At 45.0% G+C, this 27,873-nt stretch overlaps 3 protein-coding genes across 3 annotated transcripts; 1 reads left to right on the forward strand and 2 right to left on the reverse strand.

Moving 5' to 3' along the window:
• The first annotated feature begins 1,253 nt into the window (after window positions 1-1,253).
• On the forward strand, window positions 1,254-3,535 carry LOC123064519 (uncharacterized). The gene is made up of 7 exons (XM_044487986.1): window positions 1,254-1,484; window positions 1,625-1,711; window positions 1,869-2,105; window positions 2,218-2,415; window positions 2,546-2,593; window positions 2,689-2,835; window positions 2,925-3,535. The coding sequence occupies exons 1-7, from the start codon at window positions 1,365-1,367 to the stop codon at window positions 3,309-3,311; spliced, it is 1,224 nt and encodes a 407-aa protein (XP_044343921.1). The 5' UTR covers window positions 1,254-1,364; the 3' UTR covers window positions 3,312-3,535.
• A 4,935-nt stretch (window positions 3,536-8,470) lies between these two features.
• On the reverse strand, window positions 8,471-14,801 carry LOC123068388 (ruvB-like protein 1). The gene is made up of 12 exons (XM_044490966.1): window positions 14,589-14,801; window positions 14,297-14,485; window positions 12,082-12,213; window positions 11,788-11,937; window positions 11,265-11,420; window positions 10,414-10,548; window positions 10,248-10,313; window positions 9,901-10,007; window positions 9,595-9,694; window positions 9,424-9,515; window positions 9,087-9,156; window positions 8,471-9,004 (listed from the first exon to the last, which is right to left on the reverse strand). The coding sequence occupies exons 1-12, from the start codon at window positions 14,667-14,669 to the stop codon at window positions 8,915-8,917; spliced, it is 1,368 nt and encodes a 455-aa protein (XP_044346901.1). The 5' UTR covers window positions 14,670-14,801; the 3' UTR covers window positions 8,471-8,914.
• A 3,207-nt stretch (window positions 14,802-18,008) lies between these two features.
• LOC123064520 (ABC transporter G family member 5-like) lies at window positions 18,009-20,052 on the reverse strand. Its single transcript, XM_044487987.1, has one exon. It carries the CDS (start codon window positions 20,050-20,052, stop codon window positions 18,025-18,027), a length of 2,028 nt encoding a protein of 675 aa, XP_044343922.1. The 3' UTR covers window positions 18,009-18,024.
• Window positions 20,053-27,873: the final 7,821 nt, after the last annotated feature.

Below are 27,873 nucleotides of genomic sequence, written 5' to 3' on the forward strand. Positions count from 1 at the left end.
CTCCCCTTCTTTATTAGATCAAATATGTGACGTTGTTATCCCGTTGCAACGCACGGGCAATTACCTAGAGCGCGTGAGCGGGACGATTGAGCAAGGTAGTGTGAACGATCGTTGGAAATGGGCTAGCCTAGTAATATGTGCGGAACATAAAAGCTTCAAGCGAGACTACCATCCGACTCGGATTGTGTGAGATATAGTCCTGACGGTTTTTCGACATATGTAGCAAACACGTACGCTCGTTTTGACTATGTGCGACAAATTGGCAAGCCCACTCTCGCATCACCGCAACCTATATGGCCAATCATCCCCCCCCCCCCCTCCCCCCAATCCCAAATAGAGCGTATTCGGTATTGGGCACACCTCCCGCCTCTATCGAGCAGGCTGGCCCATTTAGGATATTGGTAGTTCGTTTTCTTCTGGCGTTTTTTGGCCGTTTTTTGTGTTTCTATTTCTGTCCATTTTAGTGATGGTTTCTCTAGTTTTCGAAAAAAACTGTGAACTTTTTCAAGTGCATAAAATTTTAGCTTGTGACATTTTTCCAAATTTTGTGAACATTTTGAACTTTTTAAAAATTTCAAGAACTTTTGTAAAATTTCATGAAATTTTTTCCAAGCTCATGAACTTGTTTCCAATTTTGTGTTTTTGCAAATTCATGTTTTTTTATTTTTTATGAACTTTTCTCTATTTCATGATTGTTTTCAAAAGAATTGTGAACTCTTTTCAGATTAACATTTTTTTTGAAATTTTATGAACTTTCTAGAAAGTCAACGAGCAACTGTTAGACGGTGAAGCCACCCAACGAGATGGCATGAGTGAGCGTAGCTTTCACGTTTTGCTAAGCCCAGTAGGTAGCGCGTTCAAGTGCCAACACCATTAAGCAGCGCTGAGAGCGAAGAATATGAGCTTCCATATTGTCTGTACCTTTTAACTCATGCATCCATTTATTCACTCATTTATGGACAGCCATCAGAAAACACATGTCAAATTAATTAAAAAGATGAATGTACAGATGACAGCCAGCTAGCAACCAGTTCAACATATTGTCTACTAGTACTACAATGACTACAGCCAGCTAGCAGCTCCTACGAGACAACATGATAATTTATGGTTGTTTAATGTATTTGACCAGTATTTTCCCCTACTCCACCGAGTTATTTGTTTGCTAGTAGCTCAACACTGACCATATAAATTGTATTTTACCTAGGATATTTTGGTCATTATACTCTTCCAACATTTATTGCCCAACTAAGTGTGTGAATTGGTAAAAGTACTGCGGCCGGCCTATATATATGAGCATCCATTGATTAGTTCATCTCACGGTTCAGTCAAAACTCAAAAACAATAGAGAGTCAGCAACATAGGTGATGAACTTGTCATGGTGCTCCTTGCTTCTGCTGGTCGTTTTTGCAGCAGAGTTGGCACTGGCCGCGGTTGTTGATGATGCGGTACAATTTGATCCCAAAGACATTAAGATGACCATAAAGGTATACACATGTATCCATCTCCATCTATATATATGTTCAGTTGATTCAAAACTATACAACTCCTTACGATTTTGTTCTTTCGGGAGTATACCTTCTTCATTAGTTTTGTACGCATAACATTTTCTATACGCATATTGCAGAGCAGAAATGGGGAAATAATTGACTGTGTTGACATCTACAAGCAACCGAGCCTGAATAACCCCTTGCTGAAGGACCTGAAACACCAGGTTAATGATCCTCATTTTATACATGCAAATAATTAGCTACTGAATTTCCCGCGAGTGGTCTACTTTTATTCTCCATATCCAAGAAAATTAGTGCCCATATTTTCTTCCTTTTGAAACAAGTGATGCCGTGCATAAATGTGTGTGCGGGTGCATGCAGATAATGAGGGATATAGCCAGCGCCGTGGCTGGGCAACAAGATGGGAATACACGGGCGACGACGGTGGAGCAGGAATGGCACAAAGGCACAAGGCAATGCCCCATGGGGAGCATCCCCATCCTAAGGACGAACCCCTCCGTTAATTACCTCACAGGAAGTCTTTTCCCATCGCCGCTACGTGCAGCTAATATTAGCACTTGGAGTGGCGCTGCCAATGCGGCCGGCCCCAGATACGAGGTCTTTCTCCTCAGTATACTTATTTTGTGTTTGTATACTCTCACTGTTTCATAGTATTAGCTACTACTTGCAAGTCGTTTGGTCTCACCTTGATTTTGATGCGGGTGTGTAGTTCGCCGTAGCGATTGCTGCCAACGGGCCGTACAGCGGAGCGTATGTACAGCTGCCGGTGTGGAAGCCGGCGCGCGTCCACGGCTCGGAGTACACCGCGACCTACCTCCTCCTGGCCGGCACCAAGGACACCGAATTCGACCCTACACCCGGCGTATTACCGCCCGATGTCACCAATCAGATAGCAGCTGGCCTCTTTGTACGTACACGTGGGCACCATATACTACCTCAATTCTGTTTTATTTATTAGGTCTATCTACATAAGCATGTTATAATCACGACTTATAATGACATTAATAATTCATGTGCCGAGTGCGTTCTGCTTGCAGGCTTATCCAGAAAAAGACACCAATCCTCGGTTAAACATATTCTATACGGTGAGTATGTGTAGAGTGTACTCGTATGGTGACTAGGTGAGTGGTATGTAGCGCTATCCGAATCTGATCTAATCTTGTTTGATTCATGTACAAAGGCCGATGGCGGTAAGACTCTGTGCTACAACTTGAACTGCGGAGGGTTCGTTCAAACAAGCAGGGCCATCGCCCTGGGCGCTAGCATCGTCAATGGTGCATCCGGTGTAGATGATCCCGTACCATACTTACTAGTTAGTATAGAAAAGGTATGTACCTATGACATAACTTTTTGGATAATATAAATAGTTTCATTTTGTTAACAAGCTTTCCATTTCCATGCGTGGATGATGTGCAGAGCGCTGCTGGGCCTTGGCATGTGCTGGTGAACGACACGGACCTCGGCTACTACCCTCGGGCCATTTTCCCGTGGTGGATGTTCCCTGAGTCTGTTGCCAACCTGATGGGTGGCACGGTGCTCAACACATGGCCGGGCGGCAAGCACACCGACACCGTTGTGGGCAACGGACGACGGCCACCCAGGGACTCCAAACCTGCTATCGTCAAGGGTTACGTAGCTGTTGACCTCGATGGACACCCCTTCCCCGACACTCTGGAAGTCATTGTCCACACTGCGCCCAACTGCTACGACGTGAAGTTCTTCGACCAAAGCAATGGCAGCGTGGGTGCCAGCGTTGCATTCGGCGGATCAGGTGGACCGGACTGTGCTCCGCGGCCCGCCTAGATAGCTAGCTACATTATCCGGTTAGGTGCATGTATGCAAAAAAACTTCCTAGTGGCCTGTGGGTGCGCGATTTTAAGATTGGAAGTCTGAAGCTAAAGAGCGGTAGTTCAATAATAAAAGGATGTTTTGTGGCAGTAATTAAATTTCTTACTGTCCATGGATTCAAACAAATAAATGAGAGCAAGCATATTCTGCATATACGTATGGAAAACCCAGTTTTGGAAATGGGCATATCACAAAACTGTAAAACAATTTTATGAATCACCATACAACAAACTCGCCATTCACCAATGGAAACAACAAAATTGCCAGTTTTGAGCAAATAGCGATTTACTCCCGCATGATCACCAAGACACCAACTATGCACAAGCAATTAAACAAATACTGGATACTCCCGCATGATCATCCTAAATGTTTTGAGGATGCTCACAATTTTCTGTCCTTTTTTACTAGCATACACACGAAGTTACTCGTATCCTGGATACAATGTTCGTGTTCTTTTGATTTTGCTTGATTACGATAAGAAAAAGAAGAAATGCTTCTATAATGGCAATATGGTCCGGAGTAGTGATTTTCTTTTCACGCCTCAAACTCTACCTCTTTGATCTATAGCATATCGCTGAAATTGTGTTTTTTTTTGTTTATCCCAGGTGGACTATGATGTGCTCATCATTGACTCCACCACCGCTGGTTTCAAGGATGGTATCTCCAAGAATGACCGGACCCGTGAGCACGCTGTCCTTGCATTAACTCTTGGAGTGAAGCAGATGATCTGTTGTTTAATACTCCCTCCGTTCCTAAATATAAGTCTTTACAGAGATTTCACTATGAATCACATACGGATGTATATAGATGTATTTTAGAGTGTAGATTCATTCATTTTGCTCCATATGTGGTCCATGATGAAATCTCTCCAAAGACTTATATTTAGGAACGGAGGGAGTATGGTAAACTTGCTATTAAGCTTTGAAATGTTGATTCTTATGAGTGGCCATAAGATTTATGTATACTATTTTGCTATCCACTTGATCAGAGGGGTTCCGAATAATTTAGTACATTGACACTCCCATTTTCATTAGTACAAAAATGCAGTGTTGACTCTTGAGTGATCATAAGATGCTTGTACAATTTACCATAAGATGCTTGCAACCCTTATGATAACTAGATGGAGCAACCGAAATTCTGGAAGTGAGCATGTTTTATATTATACTGAGTGTCTGTGCAACCCCTTTAATTGCATGTTTACTTCAAAGGTTTATTCCAAACTTGCAGCCCGGGTTCTTTGTAAGAAAACATTTCGTATGGTAGTATGAGCATTTCGTATAACAAAGACTCTAGTGCCCACATAACAGGATCAAGCGACCAAGAATGCTTAAAAAAATGATCATATGGCCCTGACCTTTGAGAGCCGCCGACAAGCCACACCAAGGGACGCCGCGTAGGATGCCACTTCAGGGATGAATGAGGGTATCGAGCCGAGGTGAGCCCCTCCCCTCCTGCCAATGCCTTTCATCTGGCTTTCCTTGGTCAGTGGTGCTGACCGTGGCGAACTAGTGTTGCTGATAATAATTTAACTAGGTGATTCCCCACGCGTTGCAGCAGGAATTCATAATTTCTAATGAATTATATATGAAGGAAATGATGTAAATCAAATGCTAATATTTTAAAATGTAGAAATGTTTCGTACTTGCATTGTGTGTGAAACAACTCATCAAAATTACAATGCACACTATCCCAGTGAGAGGGGGCAGCGGCCCCCTCATGAAAGGTCTGCCAATGAAGGAGATACACATCCCGTTCCACTCACAGTTAAACCACGAGGACCAGGCTCCAGAAAACATAGATAATCAAGCCTGCCTATAGCACAACATCGATAAAGAAGCACACTCGGCGTATCACAAGCAGACGTCGTTCTACCATACCATAGTCGTTCCTCCTTTCCAGTGTCGCCAAGCAGTGATGTAATGGTCAACCCCATGTCTACTAGTGTGTACAGCTATGACACATCATCGCCCGTGAGACATGGCACCTTGATCTCAAAGCATTATGTCGGAGGGACGACGTTTGTGCCAACGTCAGCCCCAAGAAGGACAGTAGCGACCTGAAGTCCACCGTTCAAGCCACAACGTTAAAAACATGGCTCACGGACCTGAGATTGTTTCCTGTTTATAAAAGACACAATTCTCGGCCTGCTTCGTAGTAGTAAATAAATAGCAATGTTTCTAACATTATTTTACATAACTAATTTAGCATAACCGATAGATAATTATATAGCAAAAAACTGAAAATATGCTTCCCAAAATGATTAAATACAACAAGAAAGTAAATGCATGAAGTATAGGAATCAAGGGTAAAAAATATTTTCATTAGCTAAACAAACACATCCTTAACCTCTATCTATAGTGTTTTCTCCGACCTGAAACCTCAAACTATAAATTCTTTCATACTTCATACACGATATTACTCTGATCTGAACTTTCTTAAGAAGTCTTAAAGTAAGTAAAGTAATTAAGCATATACATTAACCTTTAGTAGTTACAACGTTTCAACGTCATGAAGCCATGATCTATAAGAGGTGAGAGCCGTTGAAAAATAATATGAACTCCCCGCAAAAAAAAAATATGAACAATACAACCATACTATTTAGAATTCTGATGGAAATCTAGTGTATTGCGTGCGCCACGGCTTTTATTCAGGCTTCCTTTCCACCTTGAGACAAATTATTATCATATCTTGTCAATAAAACATTTGGCAATTCTCTTGTATATTTTGGATTTTCCTTTCTTTATTCTACCCTTTGGAGTAGGCAGCCCTAGGTACTTGGCCTCAAAAGTGGCTTGAGTAACTTACAACACCCCTTTAACCTCATCATGTAAGCACAGAGAGCAAGACTGGCCAAACATGATGTAGCATTTATCATGGTTTCTGGGCTAGCCAAGGTATTGATGATTTGTTGGACCCGTAGGGCATGCTCACACTCTGCCTTGAAGAACAAAAGTGTGTTATCCATGAACAACATATGAGATGTACATGGGGGCCTTCTACACACTTTTGGGTTCTATACATACGATGAGCATTGACCTCTCTATGCAACAGAGCTGAGAGACCATCAAAAAGAAATAAGAGAAAAGAGGACCGCAGGTCACCTTGCCGTAGACATGGTTCCATTAAAATTTCGTGTAGTATCTCATTAAGGTCACACGTGACATTTTCTAGCTGACCCACTGATGAGCAAAACCGAAACCTTGCTTCGCCCTCTGAAGAAAGCTTCAATCCATAAGATCATACACATTAGAAAGGTCCAATTTATGTGCACAAAAGTTCTTATTATGGCAACGGGAGCGGTACTGGGGCACACAAGTGCGGGGGAGCCTATAGGGGCCCGCGGGACTGCATTCATCGCTCGAACATGATTCTCTCCTCTAGGTCACGTTGGGGATCACTAGTAAACAGATTTTGAGATGATGTTCCTAAATAAAGGGTTCATTGGATGATGCAAAGAAAACCTACGAAGCACCGATACGGCAGAAATCTCTGTATCGCCGTCCCGTACGCCACCGATACCCCGATACGCCAGATACGGCTTAGATACGGGTATCCCAGAAGTATCCCTTTTTTGATTTAAAAAGAAAAGAAAAAAAAATGCCGATACGGCTGTGAAACGCGCAAGACACGGCTGGGACACGCCGAGGCAGCCCCGAGCGAGCCCAATAGCCCACGATGGGTCGACTAAACCTAGTTCTCTCGCACCCTGTCGTCACCACTCACCAGGAAGGGATCGAGGGCGCCACCGCTGCCGCCGCCACAACCATCAATGGCTCGCCGCCGCCGCCGCCGCCGCCACCCCAACTTCCTGGAATCGCATCTCTGACTCTCTTCTGCTCTTCTCCGCCGGCGACACAAGGTAAACACCCGAGCCCCGATGTTGTACTGATGTATGGTTGATCCATTGATGTATGCTTGGGGCTTGTCTACTGCTGGCTTTATGTATCGTTGATCCGTTTATGTAGGCAGTAATAGCACTCTCATAGTCATAGCTCATAGGTGTATACTCTAGTAATAGTTCGATCTGTTCCTGCTAGCTAATGTTGGTTGGATAAAAGTGCTCGCTAAGGATGATGCTTGTTGGATAAAATTGCTAGTTGATGTTGCTGGCTTGCTGGTTGTTGATGTTTGTGGGGTAAAATTACTTGCTGATATTGCTGTTGCCTCCCATTGCTAGGGAAGAAGATACAAGTATACACCATGTCATCTGCGGGGAGTAGCCATTGAGAACTTTTGCATTATTTGTCTATGGCCATTGAGAATTTAGAATTGAAACTTGTTGGAGGCTGAGAACAAGGAAGTTTATATTCATTTCATCATTTGGTATGCTACTGCTACAAGCCAACTTGTTTACAACCTTTTCAATTTTCATGATTGTCTGTTTCATATTATCAAATCTACTATCATGTGATGTATTTTCTATTTTGCATACACCATGAGGAATTGAGGAGTCGAGGGCCTGGATGATCATTCAAAAGTGAAAAGAAAGAAGGCATGGAAGCAATCAGGCAATCAGTGAGGCGGTATTTTCATCTCATCTCACATATTCTATTATGTTGGTTTTATTACATGTCATTTTATTATTATCTATATATGCTTGCCGTATCGCCGTATTGCTGTTTCTAGAAATTGCCGTATCCCGTATCACCGTACCCGTATCACCGTATCGGTGCTACGTAGAAGAAAACATCCCTTTGATGTCCTAACCAATATAAAAAGACTCAAAGCTCTTCCACAAGAAAAGTCTCCTTCTCCCGCTGGCACCGCCGCCGATCCGCTCCACCTCCAGTGGCCTTTGGGCCGTGGATGTGTGGAGGATCTCGGCTCCTCGCACAAATGTGATGGTTTTCTGCAATTTACTCGGGTTCTTCCGTTATAAAGAATTTGCTAGATACCGTTTCTCTCTCGTGCATTCACCAGCACCAACAATTTCTTCACCAGGTTGATAGACAAGCATGTTGACACCGCATTCCATCTTTTTTTACCTTACCAATTGGCAGCCAAACATGCCAAATGTTGGCAACTTCCAGCTTTGCAAATAGGCTTGCCAAAAATTGGCTGCAAACCAATCAGCCTCATTATCAATCAGATGTAATAAGTTACACAAGGCAAACTTACAGCACAACACAATACGTTACTCAGCTCAAGTGAGCAAGGCAAGGTGCAATGACAAATGCTCAACAAGTTGCGTCGGTCTTAACGCGAGACATAATCCAAGAAATTCCAGTTCTACCATAAAGGAAGGAATCACGACCTGATACATCCAAGGCTGACTGATAGTCGGAGGGGGGAAACGAGATCTAACCATTAATTAGCAAGGGCAACGAAGATGCACGATAATCCCTACACATAATCTAAACCTAATCAGCAAACAGAAGCCATAGACCAGAATCAAATTGTCCTCTTCAACCAATGGAAGTCCAGTCCAGAGTGCACCTGCTACAAAAACAATGCCCCCGACTGTGCTCTTGAAGTCAGCGCCTGCTTGCCAAGTCAAGGTAGGGGAAGACAGTCCAGTCACCTGAGCCGACAGCTGAGAATTCTTGTGCAAGGGTAATTTAGGTGATGTAACTTCCCTGCTGATGATGAAGCAACTGAGCAGAGGACTTTGCGTCCAAATACAGAACACGAACTTCTTCGAGATCAGCCTGACAGAGGATCGTGAAGTCAGACTACAAGTGACTGAAATCAGGCTACAAAGATGACATGTTACTGAAATTCAACATATACCTTGCAGATCTTCTCTCTCCCATTAGCCTTGGCAACTACGCTGGCAGGTGACAGCAACTGAATAGCATGTCTGCAAAGAGATTCAAGATCTATTACAACCCATTACAACCAACAATGCTTACACTAGATATACAGACATGTTGAAATTCAAATAAGTATAGAACACTAAAAGTGGGATGACAGCAGAAAAACAGGTTGGAAACCGTCCTAACTTTAAAGGCTCGAGAAAGTCCTTCCAACCCACATTCCAGCTAAATTTAATTTAATTTCGCATTTCTAATCTTGGCATGGGACACAAATGTGTGGACATAATCCGAAACAACAACAAGAACCATACCTCAAAGATGTCTGCTGCCCAACCTCTCCTAGAAATGCAAGACTGTCTTCATCAATTTCAATCTCCTCCACTTGTGCTCTAATAGCTAATATCTGCAACGCACAATAAACAAACATTAAATGCATTTCTACATAGGAAAGTTGAACACATGATAAGACAGGAAATAGGAACCTGGATCATCTCGATAGGGCCATATATCTGTGTCCGTACGATAACCAACCTATCTAGGAGGTCAACTGGGATACCATGGGGACTTGTCATGTCAGTTCCCCTGAATAAATAAAAGAGTTGTACAATCATAAGATGTATAATAATGGCAAAATAGTACATAAGAGAAATGTTTTTAAGGCGGTAAGGCGAGCACACCGCCCTGATGCCTAAGCGCCTAAAGTGGGCATAATTGCAAGGCGCTGCCAGGGATCCCAGTATTGCAATTCAGCATGGAGCAATTCACAACAACTAAATCAAATTTCTTACCTTACAGTACATATTCCTCTGTTTGTAGCAAGTATTACAATTGGCGATAATGGGCTCTCAAGAGCACGATTAAGATAAGAGAAGCACTCAATGTCCAGCATGTGAACCTACAGATAAAATTATTATCATTATCGAAAACAGATCACTGTAAGGCATAGTTCTACCATTTAGTAACATAAAGCCAATTAGTTCAGGAGAACAATGCTGCTCCACAAGATGGACACTAGTTTATTTGGCAATAGGAGAAATTGGAAATAAACAAGCCCAAGCTCATTCATATTTTAGGAAATCCAAAACAAACCTACGAAGACAAGTAGATTTTCAATCCTGAGATAATAATATAATACCTCATCAATGAACAGCACACCAGGTACAAGCTCTGCAATACCTTCGTCAATATATCTGTTAACCACCTATGACCATACAAAAGAAAAGGCACCCATTCCAATAGGTCTATCAAAATTTGATCCAAACGTAAATAAATAAAATGTTGCATAACGAGAATTTTGAAACCTTATTGATCTCTTGGCGCAGCTTCTCAGTGATTTCAGTCTTCCGTGACTTCATCATCTGGCCCATAAGGGACAAAATATCTTGGCCTCCTTGCGGCTGGGCATTTGCGGCGTCAAGGTCATGCAGTGTAACGTCCTATGCAGATGAAAGCATATAATTTACTTCTTTCAGTTGACTTACATTGAACTTGAAAACAAGAAGAATACGCTTCTATGTTACAACACAAACAGGAATTTTCACTCTATGCTATTGGAAAAGATTATCACCCACCGAGAGAAAATAGAGAACAAACCACGCTGAACACAATTGTCCTTCGTCGGATGTAGGTACGTAAAGGATGATTCTAACTTTCTTTAGACAGAACAAGAACAACGATTCCTACTTAATTGGTGAATTCAAGAAGATAATAGTTAACTGGGTTTGAGCGGATGATCAAAAAAATGGCGCGCAATCTTATTAGCTTGCGAACTTTATGCTTTCTTATCCAGGAAGGCGCAATTAATAATGTGGACTGAGTATTTGATACAATCTTATTAATCCTTAGGTTATGGATTTTCAGTTTCTATTTTCTGGAATTTAGCGGGAGCAAGCAACTTACAACTACCTGGCGGGGAAACCACATATTTAAGCATGCTTGAGCAACACTATAATAATAAGAAGCTTCATCTTGACAAATGCATCATGCTTCCACCTTTGATCCTTTAGATTAGATATAATATGGTGCAATTGCATACTATATTATCTCAGATCCAATTACCAAAAAGTTGTTTTATGGATGGTACAAAACAGAATTGGCTGAACAAGTGTACATGCAAACAAATTATAAGGCTGAACAAGCGTCAAATTTGTACCTGCACTATTTCTTTTTTCTTGTGGACTTCCCCTTTGGGAATTGGCACATACTCCTCTGCTTCAAGATCGTATTCTGTAGCAAAAGCATCACATCTGCCAACTCTTTTCACTGCACCGCTGTTAGCTTCGATGTATATAACATCACCAACTGCCACCTGCATCCCGTATACAAATGATGAAATGTTAAGCAGCTTCATGCAGAAGACAAGTAGGAGAGCCAAGGCAAAGCAACGAAAGTAAATTATAATGCATCATATCTCAATTTAAGTAAAGTCTCACGATGTTTTGTTATGCCATAATAGAAAATCTAACAATGAACAAGAGAAATATGATCATGTGTTGAGTTTCCATGAGTAAATACTTGCCATGAGTTTGCACAGGTTATATATTGCATAAAGACAATATTCTGAACACTTCAGATACACAATCCACCCGCTGTAATTCAAATCGAAAATACAAATGCAACTTAACAGTCTAGCAACAGAGACAGAGAGCAAGGGAGGGTAGGTAGCAGATAGTAACCTTTTCCTTGATTAAAGCATCATAAATTGTAGGATCTAACTTTAGTTGCTTAGTCCCTTTTACAGTCTTCAGGCCAATTACTACATGGCTAATGCTTTTCCCATATCCACCAGTTGAACTCTCAGATTCTTCTGGGGAAAGCTCTGTAACCTAAAAGGCAAGAAAAATAATATAGCCACAAGCACTAGACTATTAGTTGTATTAGAAAATGATGACAAAGAAAGTATTCATATCAAGTAACACACTAATTCAAGAACAATATCTTTTTCAAAGGAGCATATATGCCACTCCTACCTCTCCTTCATAGACTTCTTTGTTTTCTTTTATACGCAAGCCTATAGCTCTACGAAAATTTTCCATCAGCACCTCAGTTTTCTTGACCTCTGAAGAGTACACTTCTGATCCTACCATAGGACAGAAAGGGACCTGCATTCCAGAATAGCAAGAGAAGATTGAAGTTTCTTCCAAAACAGAAATAGACATAGGGCATCAAATGTAAATCAATATATAGTCCACTGCAAAAAATCATATACATTGAATGTAATGGACAAGACATCCTGATAAATTGCTAGCAAATGCTAGTAATCCACCAAATTTACTCCAGCGTTTTGGAGTAAGTATATTTTCTAAAGAACAGCATACTTCCCATTAGCAGGGCAGCATACTGAAATATTTTGAACCAGCGAGAAGCAGAATATAGAACTCAAAATAAATTTTAATGACCAAGACAAATGGTAACACATTACTAGCTAAAATGATACTACAGAACACCAATTTAGTTAAGTAGATGAAATGAAATTCAACCACTCTAGCAACATCCCAGCTACAACAAAATGAAAAGGTGAATGCTTCAATGGTCAGAGCTCAGTGAATTACTTTGGTTGCTTGTCTTACTAGAACTAGATGAGACCTTGCAAATGCAGAGCTGCCTGTTCATCATACAGCTGCTCTTCACGAGCAGTAAGTGAACATTTTTTGAAAAGAGAAGAGACAAAACGATAACAAGGACTGTCCAGTAAGGTAGTAACAACCTAGCCTCCAAATCTATATCTATATCTATACCTACACCTACTAACAAAGCAAGGTGCGTTTCTCCAATTTATTAATCCATTCACCCACATTATTATTTATGATTTTCTGAGAATTTTTACTATCCGAGGTGGTACTATTTTTTTGCGCTTATTGGGCTCCTGAAAAAACTTGATGCTGTTATTGGGCCACGTTTATGTTCTGGGCTCCCGTGACCTTACTGCAGTGCTGCCTTAAATAAAATCTTAATTTGATCTATCACCCTTTTTTTTGTCCGCCACACCTCCTGGCGGACGGCCCCTCGTACGGCCGCTTTAAAAGCCCAAAGGGAAACAAGCAGGAAAGCGTGACCACATCAGACTCCTTCACACGTACTCCGTCCGCATAAACAACCAGCCCCCATCGCCTCTCTCCCTAAAAAATCCGCAATCACAGGATATGTGGCTCCTGCACGACTTCCCGTTGGAACACCTCCTCCGGCGAAATCGGCGTCTCACTCCTGAACTACACGATTCAGAGGCATACGCCCTCATGTCGTGGTCCTGTCCGCGACCCATTGCTGGAGGAGGACTGCCCTAACCCTGCCGTGCACGTTGCCGGCGAAGAAGACGAGGATGCGTCACCGGGAGACGGGAAGACCACCGACATCCAAGATGGGTGTTTTTTTTTTCAGATTTCTGGCACGTCGCTCCTCTGATAACCAGAGTGTACAAAAACAGACCTGTTTCAATTCGTACATGTGCAAACAACAGCAAGTGTTATCTTCTGTTTGGTATGGCGATTTGGGAAGAGATACGGGGAGGATTGGAGGATCCTGCTGTCATCCAGATTGATGGCAAATGAGACGACTATGGCATTCGTCCAAGGAAGTAGTTTGGCAACGCCCCATGCATCTGTGTCACGCACACCCTGTCTAGCTTCATGATTGTGAGGGGAAGTTTGAACATGTCACACCCCCTGTTGTGTTGGTGATTGGTTTCAGTAAAGTCGGTGATAACAGAAGAATAAGAGATTACAATCATACAATTCTATATGCGTAAGTATGGGCATTGCATTCATGTAAATGTTGCCTTGCTTGGGCTTTTTGCTATGAAAACATGATTGTGCAGGTTTGAGATTTTGGTGGTACACAGAGTCTTCATAATGCAATGCTCCTTACCTGCAGGTTTGAGATTTTCTTGGTACAGGTTTGAGATAGTCAATGCATTTCAGCAAGTGCTCTTCCGGTGGAAGATGCAGCTTTCGGATGGGGGCATCAAATTTCACTAGCTAGCTGTTGAGAACTAATCATGTCCTCTCTGGCTCTCTCCGGCCGGGAGGTGCCCGTCGCAAGCATGGACATTTTTGCTAGTTTGGATTAACTAGTGCAAATCTAATCCGGAAAACAGGTTGTACATTGCAGCCAAACATGCAACAGTAGCAGTAAAAGTATCTAGCAATTTGTGAGGGGAAGGAGGATGAATTAGAGGCACGGACGGACCTTGCTACCCAGCTCCTGGGAGATGCCGAGAGCGAGTGCAGTCTTGCCGGTAGCAGGCGGGCCGGCAAGGAGCAGGGCGCGTCCCGCCATCTTCTTCTGGCGGATCATGTCGACCACCAGCCCGCACGCCTCCCTCGCCTCCGCCTGCCCCACGAACCCTGCCGACATCCCTATCGCCGTCCCATTGGCCTGCAAAGCAAAGAGAAGCAAACGAATCCTGCCTGAGAAGGAAAATTCGGGGTAACAACAAGTGGAAGGAGGGGAGCGGAGAAGCAGCAGGAGAGAGTGTTACGTCGAGGCCGAGGCCCTTGATGTGGGTGTGGGTGGCGACGCGCTGCTTCTTCGACGTCGACTGCACCTCCTCAATCCTCATCGCCGCCGCCGCCGCCGATCTTTCTCTCTATCTCCCGAGGCGGCTAGGGTTAGCCGCCGAGGCGCGTGCGGGGGCGAGAAGACGACGCGGCGGCGCAGAGTAGACGGGAGAGAACGAGGGGGGGGGGGGGGGGGGGGGGGTCGCGATTTGGAGGTCAGAGCAGAGGGAGGCGCCGAGGAAGAGCTGCGATAAGAGGGAAGCGGGTTAGGGTTGGGCGTTCGATCTGGGCTTGGTAGGAGATGTTTTGAGCCACTGGATTTGCATCCAGCGGTACAGATAGGCTCAGGTGGGTTTCCTCAAGGGTACAACTCGCATTCACATCCTTGGAAAAGACCTTTGTAGCGGAAAAACTTGAACATCCAGAGATTACAAATATGAAGAGAAGAAAAACTTGAACATCTTGTCAGAGGTAAACACACATAAATCTGCATTGTATACTTACATCTAGAGAAAAGCATTGTCTCTTCTTTGGCGAAGAGAATTCATCATACGGAAGCAAAGTGGAATTCATCTCTAAAAAGAGTTGGCATCACTTGATTCAAGGCCACTGACCGATTCTTCAAAAACAAAATAAAAAGCTTATGCGGACACATTGTCATAAAGAAGCAAAACAAAATTTATCACTCCCAATGCCAAGAATTCACCTAAGAGGGCCGGCACACTACACATATCTGTCATGCATGTCAAGACTCGCAAGGGCGGGGGCGTTAGTTTCCTCCATTTAGAAGAACAATGTTGTAGTCAGTTTCACTGCCATCAACAGGAAACTAAAATCTGATTGCCTTCTCTTATCAGCTTCCCTACAAAAAAATTAAAATGTGCCACATACCACGAACTGGATCCAGTCTCAAGGAAGTGTATGTTACTGGACTAAAATTAGCTTGCATTGCTACCTAGTTTACTTAACAAAATTACTATTAGCATAGTGCACACAAAACTGCTACTAGGTCATGGAAAAAGGGGATGAAGAGTGTGGACGAAATATATGTATTCTCTCATCCATAACCTCAGTCCCACGTCAACAAAGTCACGGTATTTGTTCACCTCTACAGTATATCAACAAGCTTGCCACCAGGCTACTGAATAGGTAGTCATATAGAACTTTTCGGTGCAAAATTCAAATCAGGAGTACAAATTTCAGTTCAAAACTAAGAATTATTTGTCCAATTGCATAATGAAAAATAATGTGTGTTTATTAGAAGCACCACAATCTGATAAAATTTCTTGATTATCGAACATGGTAGCAGACACCAAAATTGGACACTCAACTTAAAAAAACCAATACTAGCACGATGCAAATGCGGGTGGATCTGGACATACAAAATACTACTTGTCCTTGCAATTAAACTGTAATTACCACTAACTGTCTCCAAAATCACCACTAGAAAAGCATCGAACGATACCATATGCCCCAGTAGTCGTCGGCGTTAGACGGAGACTGGATGTGGGGAAGAGATCTAGTATGACCCAATTACATGTTCACCCTTGACACGTAGCTTGCCCGACCCCAGTTGCATGTCAGCCCTTACACACAGACTAGCCCGGCCCAATTGCATGTCCACCCTTGGCACGCAACTCGCCCAACCTCAGTTGCATGTTCATCCTCGACACGCAACTCCCGATGACCCCAGTTGTATGTCCAGCCATTACGCGCAATTAGAGCAACACAGTTGTGTGTCCATCCTCGACACATAACTTTTATACGCGACCCAGTTGTAGGTGCATACTCGAGACGTAACTGGGTTGCATGTGTCACACCCGACATGAAAACGTAAGCAACATGACATCCACACAACTAGGGGTCGCCGGATGGTGGGTGCATAGGGGCAGCCCAGGTTGGTGGAATTATAAATTTTCCATTTTCTACTTTTTGTCTTTTCTTTATTTTTTGTGTTTTGGGTTTAGGATATTTTTTACACATAACTAGGATGGCGGGTTGATAGCTGGGTTTATTTATTTACTTTTCCATTTTCCATTTTTGTTTTGGTTATTTTTTATGGTTTTCTTTTTCTGGGGGGGGGGGGTGCAATTTTTTGGTTCATATATGTGGTTTATTATTATTTTGAAATATCTTGTTTTATTTACTTTTATTATTTTTATTCATTTTGTCACAGTGTGCAGCTAAATTACTTTCCAAAAAAAAATTAGTGGGACTGTGGTATCCCCAGCCCACCAGGGTTCAAATTCTGGTGCTCGCATTTATTCCTGGATTTATTTCAGGATTTCCGGCGATGCGCATTCAGTGGGAGGAGACGTTTTCGTCGACGACGAGATGCCTAGGCGATTTAGTAAATTTCAAGATGATATGCCGGCTCAGCCTTTCGGAGGTGCTCATAGGAGTAGGGTGTGCGTGTGTGCATTCATAAGGGTGGGTGTATGGGCGTGTATGTGAGCGCGTGTGTCCGTACTGTGTTCAAAAAAATTCTCTAGTTGCACGGAGTGGAACGTGTGCAGTTGAAACGGTTGTATGTGTGCAACTAAATTATTTTTTACTCAAAAATAAAATAGTTCAAACAAATTATTTTTGAATGTGTTTTTTAGAAGCCAAAGAAAATAACCTTCTCTTTTAAAGGGACGCATGCAAACATTTCGTGTGTTATTGTTTGATCGAGCCATTACATTAGTTTCCTTCTTTTTGTTCTTTGTTTAGCCCAGTCCAAGGAGAAAGCTGGCGTTGTGTAGCCCACACAAGGAAAAAAACACAAGAAAAAAAAGGACCAGGCTACCGCATGCGCATGCATGCATAATCGGACCGTGCGCTGCCTTCACGGGTGACGCGCGAGGGGAGGACTCAATGGAACAACTCGTACGCTGTAGATGCTAAGTACAATTTTGAGAGTACTTAGAACTTATCTAGATGAGATATAATTTGGTCTCATCTAGAACAGATACAACCCACATCAGCACACACGCATTTTTCAGCATCACATTCAATGACTATAAAAGATGAATGAGATCAAATTATATCTCATCTAGATGAGTTCTAGCAAAACTGTACAATTTTATGAACGCATACACAGTGCGCCCATACATACGCTTTATGAATGCATACATGCGGAACGTCCCATTCCACTGAAAACACATCGCCGAAAAATTCTAAAATAAATACAGAAATATTGCGAGCACCAGGACTTGAACCCTGGTAGGTTGTTTTTGAATGAGCTGGCACTATGTCATGCTTAGATACGACACATCTAGATGAGCTATAGACACCACAAAAGAGTTGTTGCTTCACCCTTCTGCATCCAGATGCGCAAAGCTACAATGTACTAGTTGTAGATATGACAGAGGCATGATTCATTTAACAGTTGAGGTAAATGTGAAATTAAGGAGCTAGGAATGCGCGTGATCGATATCATCTCCGTTTGTTCTTGCTCCCAACGAGCAAGACGACGTAGAAGAGAGCACGGAAGAAGAAGCCGAATGCCGCCGTGACCAGGAGGCAACTCCACTTCCCTAGGTCCGTGACGGCCTGCTGCCTGAGCACGTCGGCGCCGGTGAGGAGGCACGTGCTGGCCGTGACATTGGTGCCGAGGGCGGCGCTGATGGCGCCGAGCACCTTCACCTTGACGGCCTCCGACAAGCCGCCGACGGGCGTCCCGTCGAACACCTGGATCCCCCGCGCGAAGCACCTGGTGGCGTCGCCGAACTCGTTCTGCACCAGCGCCTGGTACGGGTACTTGACGAGCGACATGTAGTGGAGCCACATCCAGTAGCCCGGGATCCTGTCCCGGCTGATGAAGAAGCCGGAGAGGAGGAGGAAGTAGGCGAGGACGGCCACCACCACCGTGTAGCCCAGCATCACGTGCGGCACCACCGCCGACAGGAACGTCACGAAGCCGCTGCCCGCCCAGAGGGAGGCCAGGACGGTGAGCACGAAGAAGCCGAAGGACGCGCCGCCGCCGGCCAGGCCGACGGCGAAGAAGGTGGTGGCCGCGAATGCCAGGCACAGGATGACCAGCGGCGGGAAGAACACCGCGGAGCTGGCGAGGACGTACGAGATCCGGCGGTACGCGTTGTGCTCCGTCTCGCGGAGGTACACGTGGCGCTCCTGGATGAACACCGGCAGCGTGCCGGCGCTGACGTAGAACATGGTGGTCATGCCCATGGCGAAGAAGCCGAGCCGCTCCTTGACGCCCCTGGGCGTGTCGTCCAGGCGGAAGAAGATGGTCGCCAGGACGAGGCCCGTCACCATGAGCGTGCCCAGGCGCAGCGCGAAGAGCTCCGGCATGCGCCGAAAGTTGATGAACGATCTCTTGCTCAGCACCCACACCTCCAACGCCAGCGGGTTCGCGTACGTCGGCATCCCCACTGTGCCGGCGGTGCTCTCGATCAGCCGGCTCAGCTTACCCCGGGAGACGCTCTCGGCCACGGCCAACTCCAGCGACATCACAGTGCTGCTGACCTTGCCGATGGTGTCGCCGTGCCACCTGGCATTGAAGTCGGCGAGCTTCGCGGCGCCATCGGGCTGGCGCTCGAGGTCTCGGATGGTGTCGAGCGCGAACTCGGCCGGGTTCTCGTTGTCAGGGACGGGCGTGCTGAGCTCGGAGAAGAAGGGCTTGAGGCCGGCTGGAGTGCCAGCGTAGACGGCGCGGCCGCGGGAGAGGAGCAGGAGGCGGCCGAGGATGCCGAGGATGCGCGCGCTGGGCTGGTGGATGGTCATGACGACGACGCTGCCGCTCCGAGCGATGTCTCGGAGCACCTGGACCACCATGAAGGCGCTGGTGGAGTCGAGGCCGGACGTGGGCTCGTCGAGGAAGAGAAGGATGGGGTCGTGGATGATGTCGGCGCCGATGGAGACGCGGCGCCGCTCGCCGCCCGACACGCCGCGGTGCGTCTCGTCGACGACGACGGTGTCGGCGGCGCCGGAGAGGCCGAGCTGGCGGATGAGCGCGTCGACGCGGTCGCGCTTCGTGGCCGCGGAGAGCGCGCGCGGGAGGCGGAACTCGGCGGCGAACAGCAGCGTCTCGCGCACGGTCAGCATCGGGTAGAGCAGGTCGTCTTGCATCACGTAGGCGGAGATGGCGCGGAGGCGGCCGTTGGTGAGCGGCTCGCCGTTGAGCGTGACGCCGCCGCGGAGGCTGGCCCGGGTGATCCGGCCGGCGAGGGCGTCGAGGAGCGTGGACTTGCCGGCCCCGCTGGCGCCCATCACCGCGAACAGCTCGCCCTCGCGCGCCTCGCCGGAGATGCCGTCGAGCAGCGCCTTGGTGTTGGTGTTGGCGATTTGGTTCCTACCGCGTGACGGCAGGCAGCCCACCATCCCGCCCCGGCGCTTGTTGACGCCGTAGCATAGGTCCGTGAAGGAGAGCACGTACGGCACCGGCACCGGCTCCTGCTCATCAGGTCCACCAACGCCGACGACCATGTGGCCGGAGGACGCCATGGATGCTCGCTCTTCCGTATATGTGTGCGTAAATACTTATCTTTCTAGTCATTTCAACAAATGACTACATACGAAACAAAATGAGTGAATCTACACTCTAAAATATATCTACATACATTCGTATATAGTAGTCATTTGAAATGTCTAAAAAGACAAATATTTAGGAACGGAGGGAGTACTTCGCTGCTTAACTCTCTCGTGCTAATCGCAGGGCGAAATGTTGCCCTACTTATGCATGCGGCAATCAAACACACTAAACCTCCGTCCCAACCGCACTATCGCTTAACATGGACTGTCTAAAGATTTTCCACACAATTGCAAATCAACCTATGGTTGGATGGTTAAAGAGACTGTGGTATCCTCAGCCCACTAGGGTTTAAATCCCGGTGCTCATATTTATTCCTGGATACGCATTTAGTGGAAGGAGACGTTTCTGTCGACGACGATGCGCCTACGGTGACTTCGTAAATCTCAAGATGATATGCCGGCTCAGTCTTTCGAAAGTGCTCATAGGGATAGGATGTGCGTGTATGCGTTTATAGGGATGAGTGTATGCGCGTGTATATGAACGCTTGTGTCTCTACTGATATTCAAAAAAGAGATTTTCTGCACAATTAAGTAGTGGCACGATCGACTTACGAGATCAAGCAAAATGTAAAGAAATACACGAACGCGTGAGTTTTCTATAATACCCACGTTGTTGTCCAGTGCAACAAGTTCACAGCTGTATCATTCTCTTTATTTATTTTTATTTATCTGTCGAGCATCACAACTGTAGGAGTGTATCATTCTCGTGATCAGGGCGGGCATCTCTACTCCTAATGTCTCAGTTGGTAGGTCGCGTTTCGGGTTTTATTTTCGTCCCACCTCACCCGGTCTTTTTTGGTACTTCTTTGGTACTTGCTCCCACCTCCCGCTCAGCCGAGACGGTTTATTTTTGTACTCCCTCCCACCTCCCAGGTAGTTCCCTCCATGCAAAAAAAAATCGAACCAACCAATCTCTACTCCTAATGGAGCAGTTGGTAGACTTCGCCGGTCAATTTTCGTCCCACCACTTTCGTCCGATTTTTTTTCGTAGGTTAACCGTCGTAGATTTTTTTCGTCGCCTCCCCCACTTCATCGGTTTATTTTCACTTCACCCTCTCACACAACGAAAAAAACTGAACGGATCAGAACTTTCCATAGTGACGCAAATTATTTAGTAATGAATTTATGTAAAAGAATCAATCACAATCAATCTCTAAAGATCAAATCTAAATTAATTAATCTTCATAACGTTTGTTTCCTTTTGAATCACGTCCATAACTTTCCTTCCTTGTTTGGGCAGAAACTGTTTGGTAGCAGAGATTAGGAAGCTTCCTATGAGTGTAGTAATAGGAAGTATTCTTTTTCTTGATGATTCGTTTCCATGCATGATGATAGTAAATTATGCCAACATTCACCACTAATTATCAATGTCATCAATCGTATCCATTTCTACCAGTTTTAAGGGAATCTGCTCGCTATGTCTTTTTTAAGGGGATTCGCTCGCTAAGTCGTCGTCGCATGTTATTTTCACAAACAATCTCTACTCCTAATGGAGCAGTTGGTAGCCTCGTACGGTTTATTTTTGTCCTCCTCCCACCTCCCCTGGTTTTTTTCATCCTCTCTCCCACCTCCCAATTTCGTTTTTTTCGTCAGTTTTTACTCGCCCCCTCCCACCTCCCAATTTCGTCCGGTTTTTATTCGTCCCACCTCCCACCACCCCCTCGTACTGGTTCTTTTTCTCTCCACTCTTTCCTTGCAAACCAATAATTTCCTAACATACAAAAGATCACGAATCTATCTTTCCTTACCCGAACCAATCGCGCCCTACATCAGTGCATTTCTTTATTAAGAAAACTAACACGTAAATCTTAACGCATTGCAAACAAATCCCGTTATGGACCTAATTAATTTATTATGGAATCTATACGTGGTCGCATTGGTTCTTTTTCTCTCCACTCTTTTCTTACAAACCACTAATTTCCTAACATACAAAAGATCACGAATCTATCTTTCCTTATCCGAATCAATCGATCCCTACATCAGTGCATTTCTTTATTAAGAAAACTAACACGTAAATCTTAACGCATTGTAAAGAAATCCTGTTATGGACCTAATTAATTTATTATGGAATCTGTACGTGGTCGCATCTCTCCCCTCGTGAAAAAATCGCATCCATCTCCCGTTAAAAAGGAAAAGAGAACATGAACGATCAATCCCACACCCTGCATCTCGGTAGCAAAAAATCGCCCCCGCCTCTGCTACTGCGCCTCGCCGTGTGCCCGGCTCGACCCATGCCTCGCCTGCATGGCTGGACGCCGCCGTCTCCACCGCCACGTACAAGAAAACGGTGGGCAGAACCATCCATTCAAATCGCACACCCCCACCCTCCTCCGCAATCCCTAGCCACGCATCACCCTATCGCTTTCTCGCCTCTCTTTCCCCTCGATGTAGATGGTGCCGAGCGGCGGCCTCGAGCACCGGCAGTGTCGCCCTCTCTATCTTCGCTGCGTCGAGAGATGGGCCGAGGCTATCGTCGGTTCGCCGCCCACGATTGGGCCGCCTCCGGTTGTCGCGCACCACCGGCTCCACCTAACGTGCCCGACCCTCTCCGCTTTCGACCTTCCGGTGACCACATCCCTCCGCGCCTCCATCTATCATCCACAAGGCCACTCCTTGCACCCACCCTCCTAAATTCTCCATACCGGCGGACAATCACCAAAGATCCAAGTTGGCCCGATATCAATTTTCTTACATGCTTTCTTTATCAGTTGGTGATGGGAATGGGTTCCAATTTCTCTCTCTAACTGTGGATTCGCAGGCAAGAAGCGCTTCTACATGCATCCTCCCGTCGGTCCCTAAAGTACCAAGGTAAATGGTTGATGTTGCGTTTGTCTAGGATGATATATGTTGGCTCTGTTCCAGTTCATCCGAGCAGTTTGGTGACTAATTTACTGATAATTTAATTATATTAATTAAATGAGTCGGGTGTATCACCGTGCATTTATCTTGCCAGTAATGTTCTGTGATGCTCTGATGCACTTTGGGAATTGGTTATCTTGTCTTCAGTGCAGAACATTTGTTTATTAATGCATGAGAAGAATCCTTGTTACTACCTTGAACCTGTTTTATAATCCATATTGTTATGCATTAGCACGTGTGCGTGTGAAATAGATGGATTATGGTCCCATACCCAATAAGATGGATATGTGTGTGTTAGAGAGAGAGGGAGGGAGAGGGGGAGAGAGAGTGAGGAGGAGGGAGGGAGAGAGTGTGTGTGAGAATTTGATGGTAAAAAGGTCGTCAATGTCACTTGATATGTATGAGAATATTAAATGTAATATTAGCATAATTGATATTGAACTCTTAAAGTTAATGTGGCCCCGTTGCAACGCACGTGTGTTCTTCTAGTATATATATATAGGACTGTGCTAACGACTAGTCGACTGGTCGTTAGCGACAGATCCACATGACTAGTTCCTACGTGATCGCTATCTTTCCATGCTCGTTTTCCACTGATTTTTTTCCTTCTCTCAAAAACCATGGTAAATCGCTAGTGGTCTTTTCTGGTTTTTCATCGCATAATATGAAAATAAAATAAAAGTGCTTGAAAGAGGATTCAAACCTAGGTCTATGCAATACCTATTGAGCCTAATAACCAAGTAAGCCACCTTTTGTTGCTGTCTATTGTAGATAAACAATGTTATTTGAACCTCTCTTATTTCTGCCATATTAGAAGAAAAAAAATTGCCTTGGTAACTTTGGCATGACCAGCGTGATAACTATGATATGAGAAACATGATAATTATACCATGATAAGGCTGATAACTACAATACGAGAAGGTTAAGGCATGAGGAAGTATGGTAATTTAACACATAAATTACCGATGAAAATGTTTAAAAAACTTTTTTCCCTTGGATGAAAGATAACATGGTGTTTAAAATGTAAGATATTAGTTATCAAATCTGTGATGTATACATTATCATGCTTTTTACATAGAAATTACCGGGTGTATATTTTTCAACAAAAAAATCATAAATTATAATGGTGTTTATATGTGAGTTATCAGCTTAGTATGTGTCTATTAATAAGCTATTTACATATAAATTACCGGGGTTGCCCCCCACCCCCACCCCTCGCCACAGTCGCCACATTTACCAGGGTTGGGTACATAAATTATCAAGTCTGCGATGTGTGAGTCATCATGTTATTTGCATAAGAGTTATTGTGGTATGATTCAACAACTCCTCCCACCCTACCCCCGCCGATAAAGTTATCAGGATTGGGTACATAATTTATCATTTCTACGATGTGTGACTTATCATGTTATTTGCATAGAAGTTACCGTGGTATGTTTCAATGATTCCCCCCCAACCCCAACCCCACTGCCAAAGTTACCAGGACTGGGTACATAATTGAATGTCTATGATGTGTGAGTTATCATATTATTTGCATAGAAGTTATCGTGGTATGTTTCAACGACTCCCCCACTCTGGCCCCTCCGACAAAGTTACCAGGACTAGTACATAATTTATCATGTTTACGATGTGTGAGTTATCATGTTATTTGCATAGAAGTTACCGTCGTACGTTTCAACGACACCCCCACCCCGACCCCTCCGACAAAGTTATCAGGTCTACCATGTATGAGTTATCATGTTATTTGCACAGAAGTTACCGTGGCATGTTTCAGCGACTTGCCCACCCCATCCTCGCCGACCAAGTTATCAGGACCGGGGTACATAAGTTATCAGGTCCGCCATGTTTGAGTTATCATGTTATTTGCACAGAAGTGACCATGGCATGTTTCACCGACTTGCCCCACCCCCACCCTCGCCGACCAAGCTATCAGGACCGGGGTACACAAGTTATCAGGTCTACCATGTTTGAGTTATCATGTTATTTGCACAGAAGTGACCATGGCATGTTTCAGCGAATTGCCCCACCCCCACCCTCGCTGACCAAGCTATCAGGACCGGGGTACATAACTTATCAGGTCCCCCATGTTTGAGTTATCATGTTATTTGCACAAAAGTTACCGTGGTATGGTTCAACAACTCCCCCAACCCCACCCCCGCCGACAAAGTTTTTAGGACCGGGGTACATAAGTTATCAGGTCTATGAAATTTGAGTTACCATGTTATTCACACGAAAGTTAACAGAGGATATTTCACCCCCCCCCAAGTCAGTAAAGTTAGCAGGAACGGGGTTGTAATGCTCCGGATACAACTTTCCATATTCGTAACTCCAACTCTTGCCTTTTCCGGAGATGCGATATGATATTTCCTTCGTGGTTGGGTCTTTGTCTTTTGTTTTGCATTTTGTTCATGGCATGCATCTCATCTCATAGCATCATGTGCATCGCATCCATATGTTTTCATAAAACTTGCATTCGCTCGTAGTTGCCGCTCCTCGCTCCTCTCTGTTGCATTTGTTGACTTGTTGTCAGACCGCTTGTCCTTGTTGACCTTCTCCCAGACCAATTAGACCCCTCTCTTCTCTCTTTCTCCGAGACCAACAAAACCCCCCTTGTCCCCGTGGCCTTTCGTCAGACCCCATTGTCTTTGTTTTCCCCTCTCGTCTAAATGTCCACCCTCTCTACACTTTGCTTTGACCCCCTCGCGCGCGTCCGAGACTTCCCCGAACCCGACCTGCTCAGTCATCACCGTTGGATTCAGTTCATCCCCTAACATCTATAAAACATCTCCGTTTTATTATTTGGACTCCCTGCCTATTTTATTCTCGACCGTTCAATTTTGATCGAAGGGTTCATTTTGCCCTAAGCTAGTCCACCTAGCTATTTAAAGAGCCTAACCCTAGCCCCTAGCTGTCCCATCCACCCATTCCGCTCGCCGCCACCGCCTGCTCGCTCCCCTCGGGATCCCCCCTCGATCCCGATGCCTCCTGGCAAAAATTCCTCGATCCAGATCCACCAACCACGCCGCGCCCCAATCCATCCATTCCATCCTGCCTCCGACCATCTTCCTGTTGGGGAACGTAGTAATTTCAAAAAAATTCCTACGCACACGCAAGATCATGGTGATGCATAGCAACAAGAGGGGAGAGTGATGTCCACGTACCCTCGTAGACCGTAAGCGGAAGCGTTATGACAACGCGGTTGATGTAGTCGTATGTCTTCACGATCCGACCGATCCAAGCACCGAACGTATGGCACCTCCGTGTTCAGCACACGTTCAGCTCGATGACGTTCCCCGGGCTCCAATCCAGCAAAGCGTCGGGGATGAGTTCCGTCAGCACGACGGCATGGTGACGATGATGATGTTCTACCGGCATAGGGCTTCGCCTAAACTCCGCGACGATATGACCGAGGTGGAATATGGTGGAGGGGGGCACGGCACACGGCTAAGGAACGATCCGTAGATCAACTTGTGTGTCTATGGGGTGCCCCCTGCCCCCGTATATAAAGGAATGGAGGAGGGGAGGGCCAGCCCTCTCTATGGCGCGCCCTAGGGGAGTCCTACTCCCACCGGGAGTAGGATTCCCACTTTCCTAGTCCAACTAGGAATCCTTCCAAGTATTAGGAGTAGGAGACAAGGAAGGGGGAGGGAGAAGGGAAGGAAGGAGGGGGCGCAGCCCCTCCCCCTAGTCCAATTCGGACTAGGCCTTGGGGGGGCGCGCGGCCTGCCCTAAGCAGCCCCTCTCTCTTTCCCGTATGGCCCAATAAAGCCCAATACTTCTCCCCCGTATTCCCGTAACTCCCCGGTACTCCGAAAAATATCCGAACCACTCGGAACCTTTCCGAACTCCGAATATAGTCGTCCAATATATCAATATTTACGTCTCGACCATTTCGAGACTCCTCGTCATGTCCCTGATCTCATCCGGGACTCCAAACTCCTTCGGTACATCAAAACTTATAAACTCATAATAAAACTGTCATCGTAACGTTAAGCGTGCGGACCCTACGGGTTCGAGAACTATGTAGACATGACCTAGAACTGTTTCCGGTCAATAACCAATAGTGGAACCTGGATGTTCATATTGGCTCCTACATATTCTACGAAGATCTTTATCGGTCAAAACGCATAACAACATACGTTGTTCCCTTTGTCATCGGTATGTTACTTGCCCGAGATTCGATCGTCGGTATCCAATACCTAGTTCAATCTCGTTACCGGCAAGTCTCTTTACTCGTTCCGTAATACATCATCTCACAACTAACTCATTAGTTGCAATGCTTGCAAGGCTTAAGTGATGTGTATTACCGAGAGGGCCCAGAGATACCTCTCTGACAATCGGAGTGACAAAACCTAATCTCGAAATACTCCAACCCAACATGTACCTTCGGAGACACCTGTAGAGCACCCTTATAATCACCCAGTTACGTTGTGACGTTTGGTAGCACACAAAGTGTTCCTCTGGTAAACGGGAGTTGCATAATCTCATAGTCACAGGAACATGTATAAGTCATGAAGAAAGCAATAGCAACATACTAAACGATCAAGTGCTAGGCTAACAGAATGGGTCATGTCAATCACATCATTATCCTAATGATGTGATCCCGTTAATCAAATGACAACTCATGTCTATGGTTAGGAAACATAACCATCTTCGATTAACGAGCTAGTCAAGTAGAGGCATACTAGTGACACTCTATTTGTCTATGTATTCACACATGTATTATGTTTCCGGTTAATACAATTCTAGCATAAATAATAAACATTTATCATGATATAAGGAAATAAATAATAACTTTATTATTGCCTCTAGGGCATATTTCCTTCAGTCTCCCACTTGCACTAGAGTCAATAATCTAGTTCACATCATCATGTGATT

The sequence above is a fragment of the Triticum aestivum genome, chromosome 3B (genome assembly GCF_018294505.1).
Source record: "Triticum aestivum cultivar Chinese Spring chromosome 3B, IWGSC CS RefSeq v2.1, whole genome shotgun sequence".
Lineage (NCBI taxonomy): Eukaryota > Viridiplantae > Streptophyta > Magnoliopsida > Poales > Poaceae > Triticum > Triticum aestivum.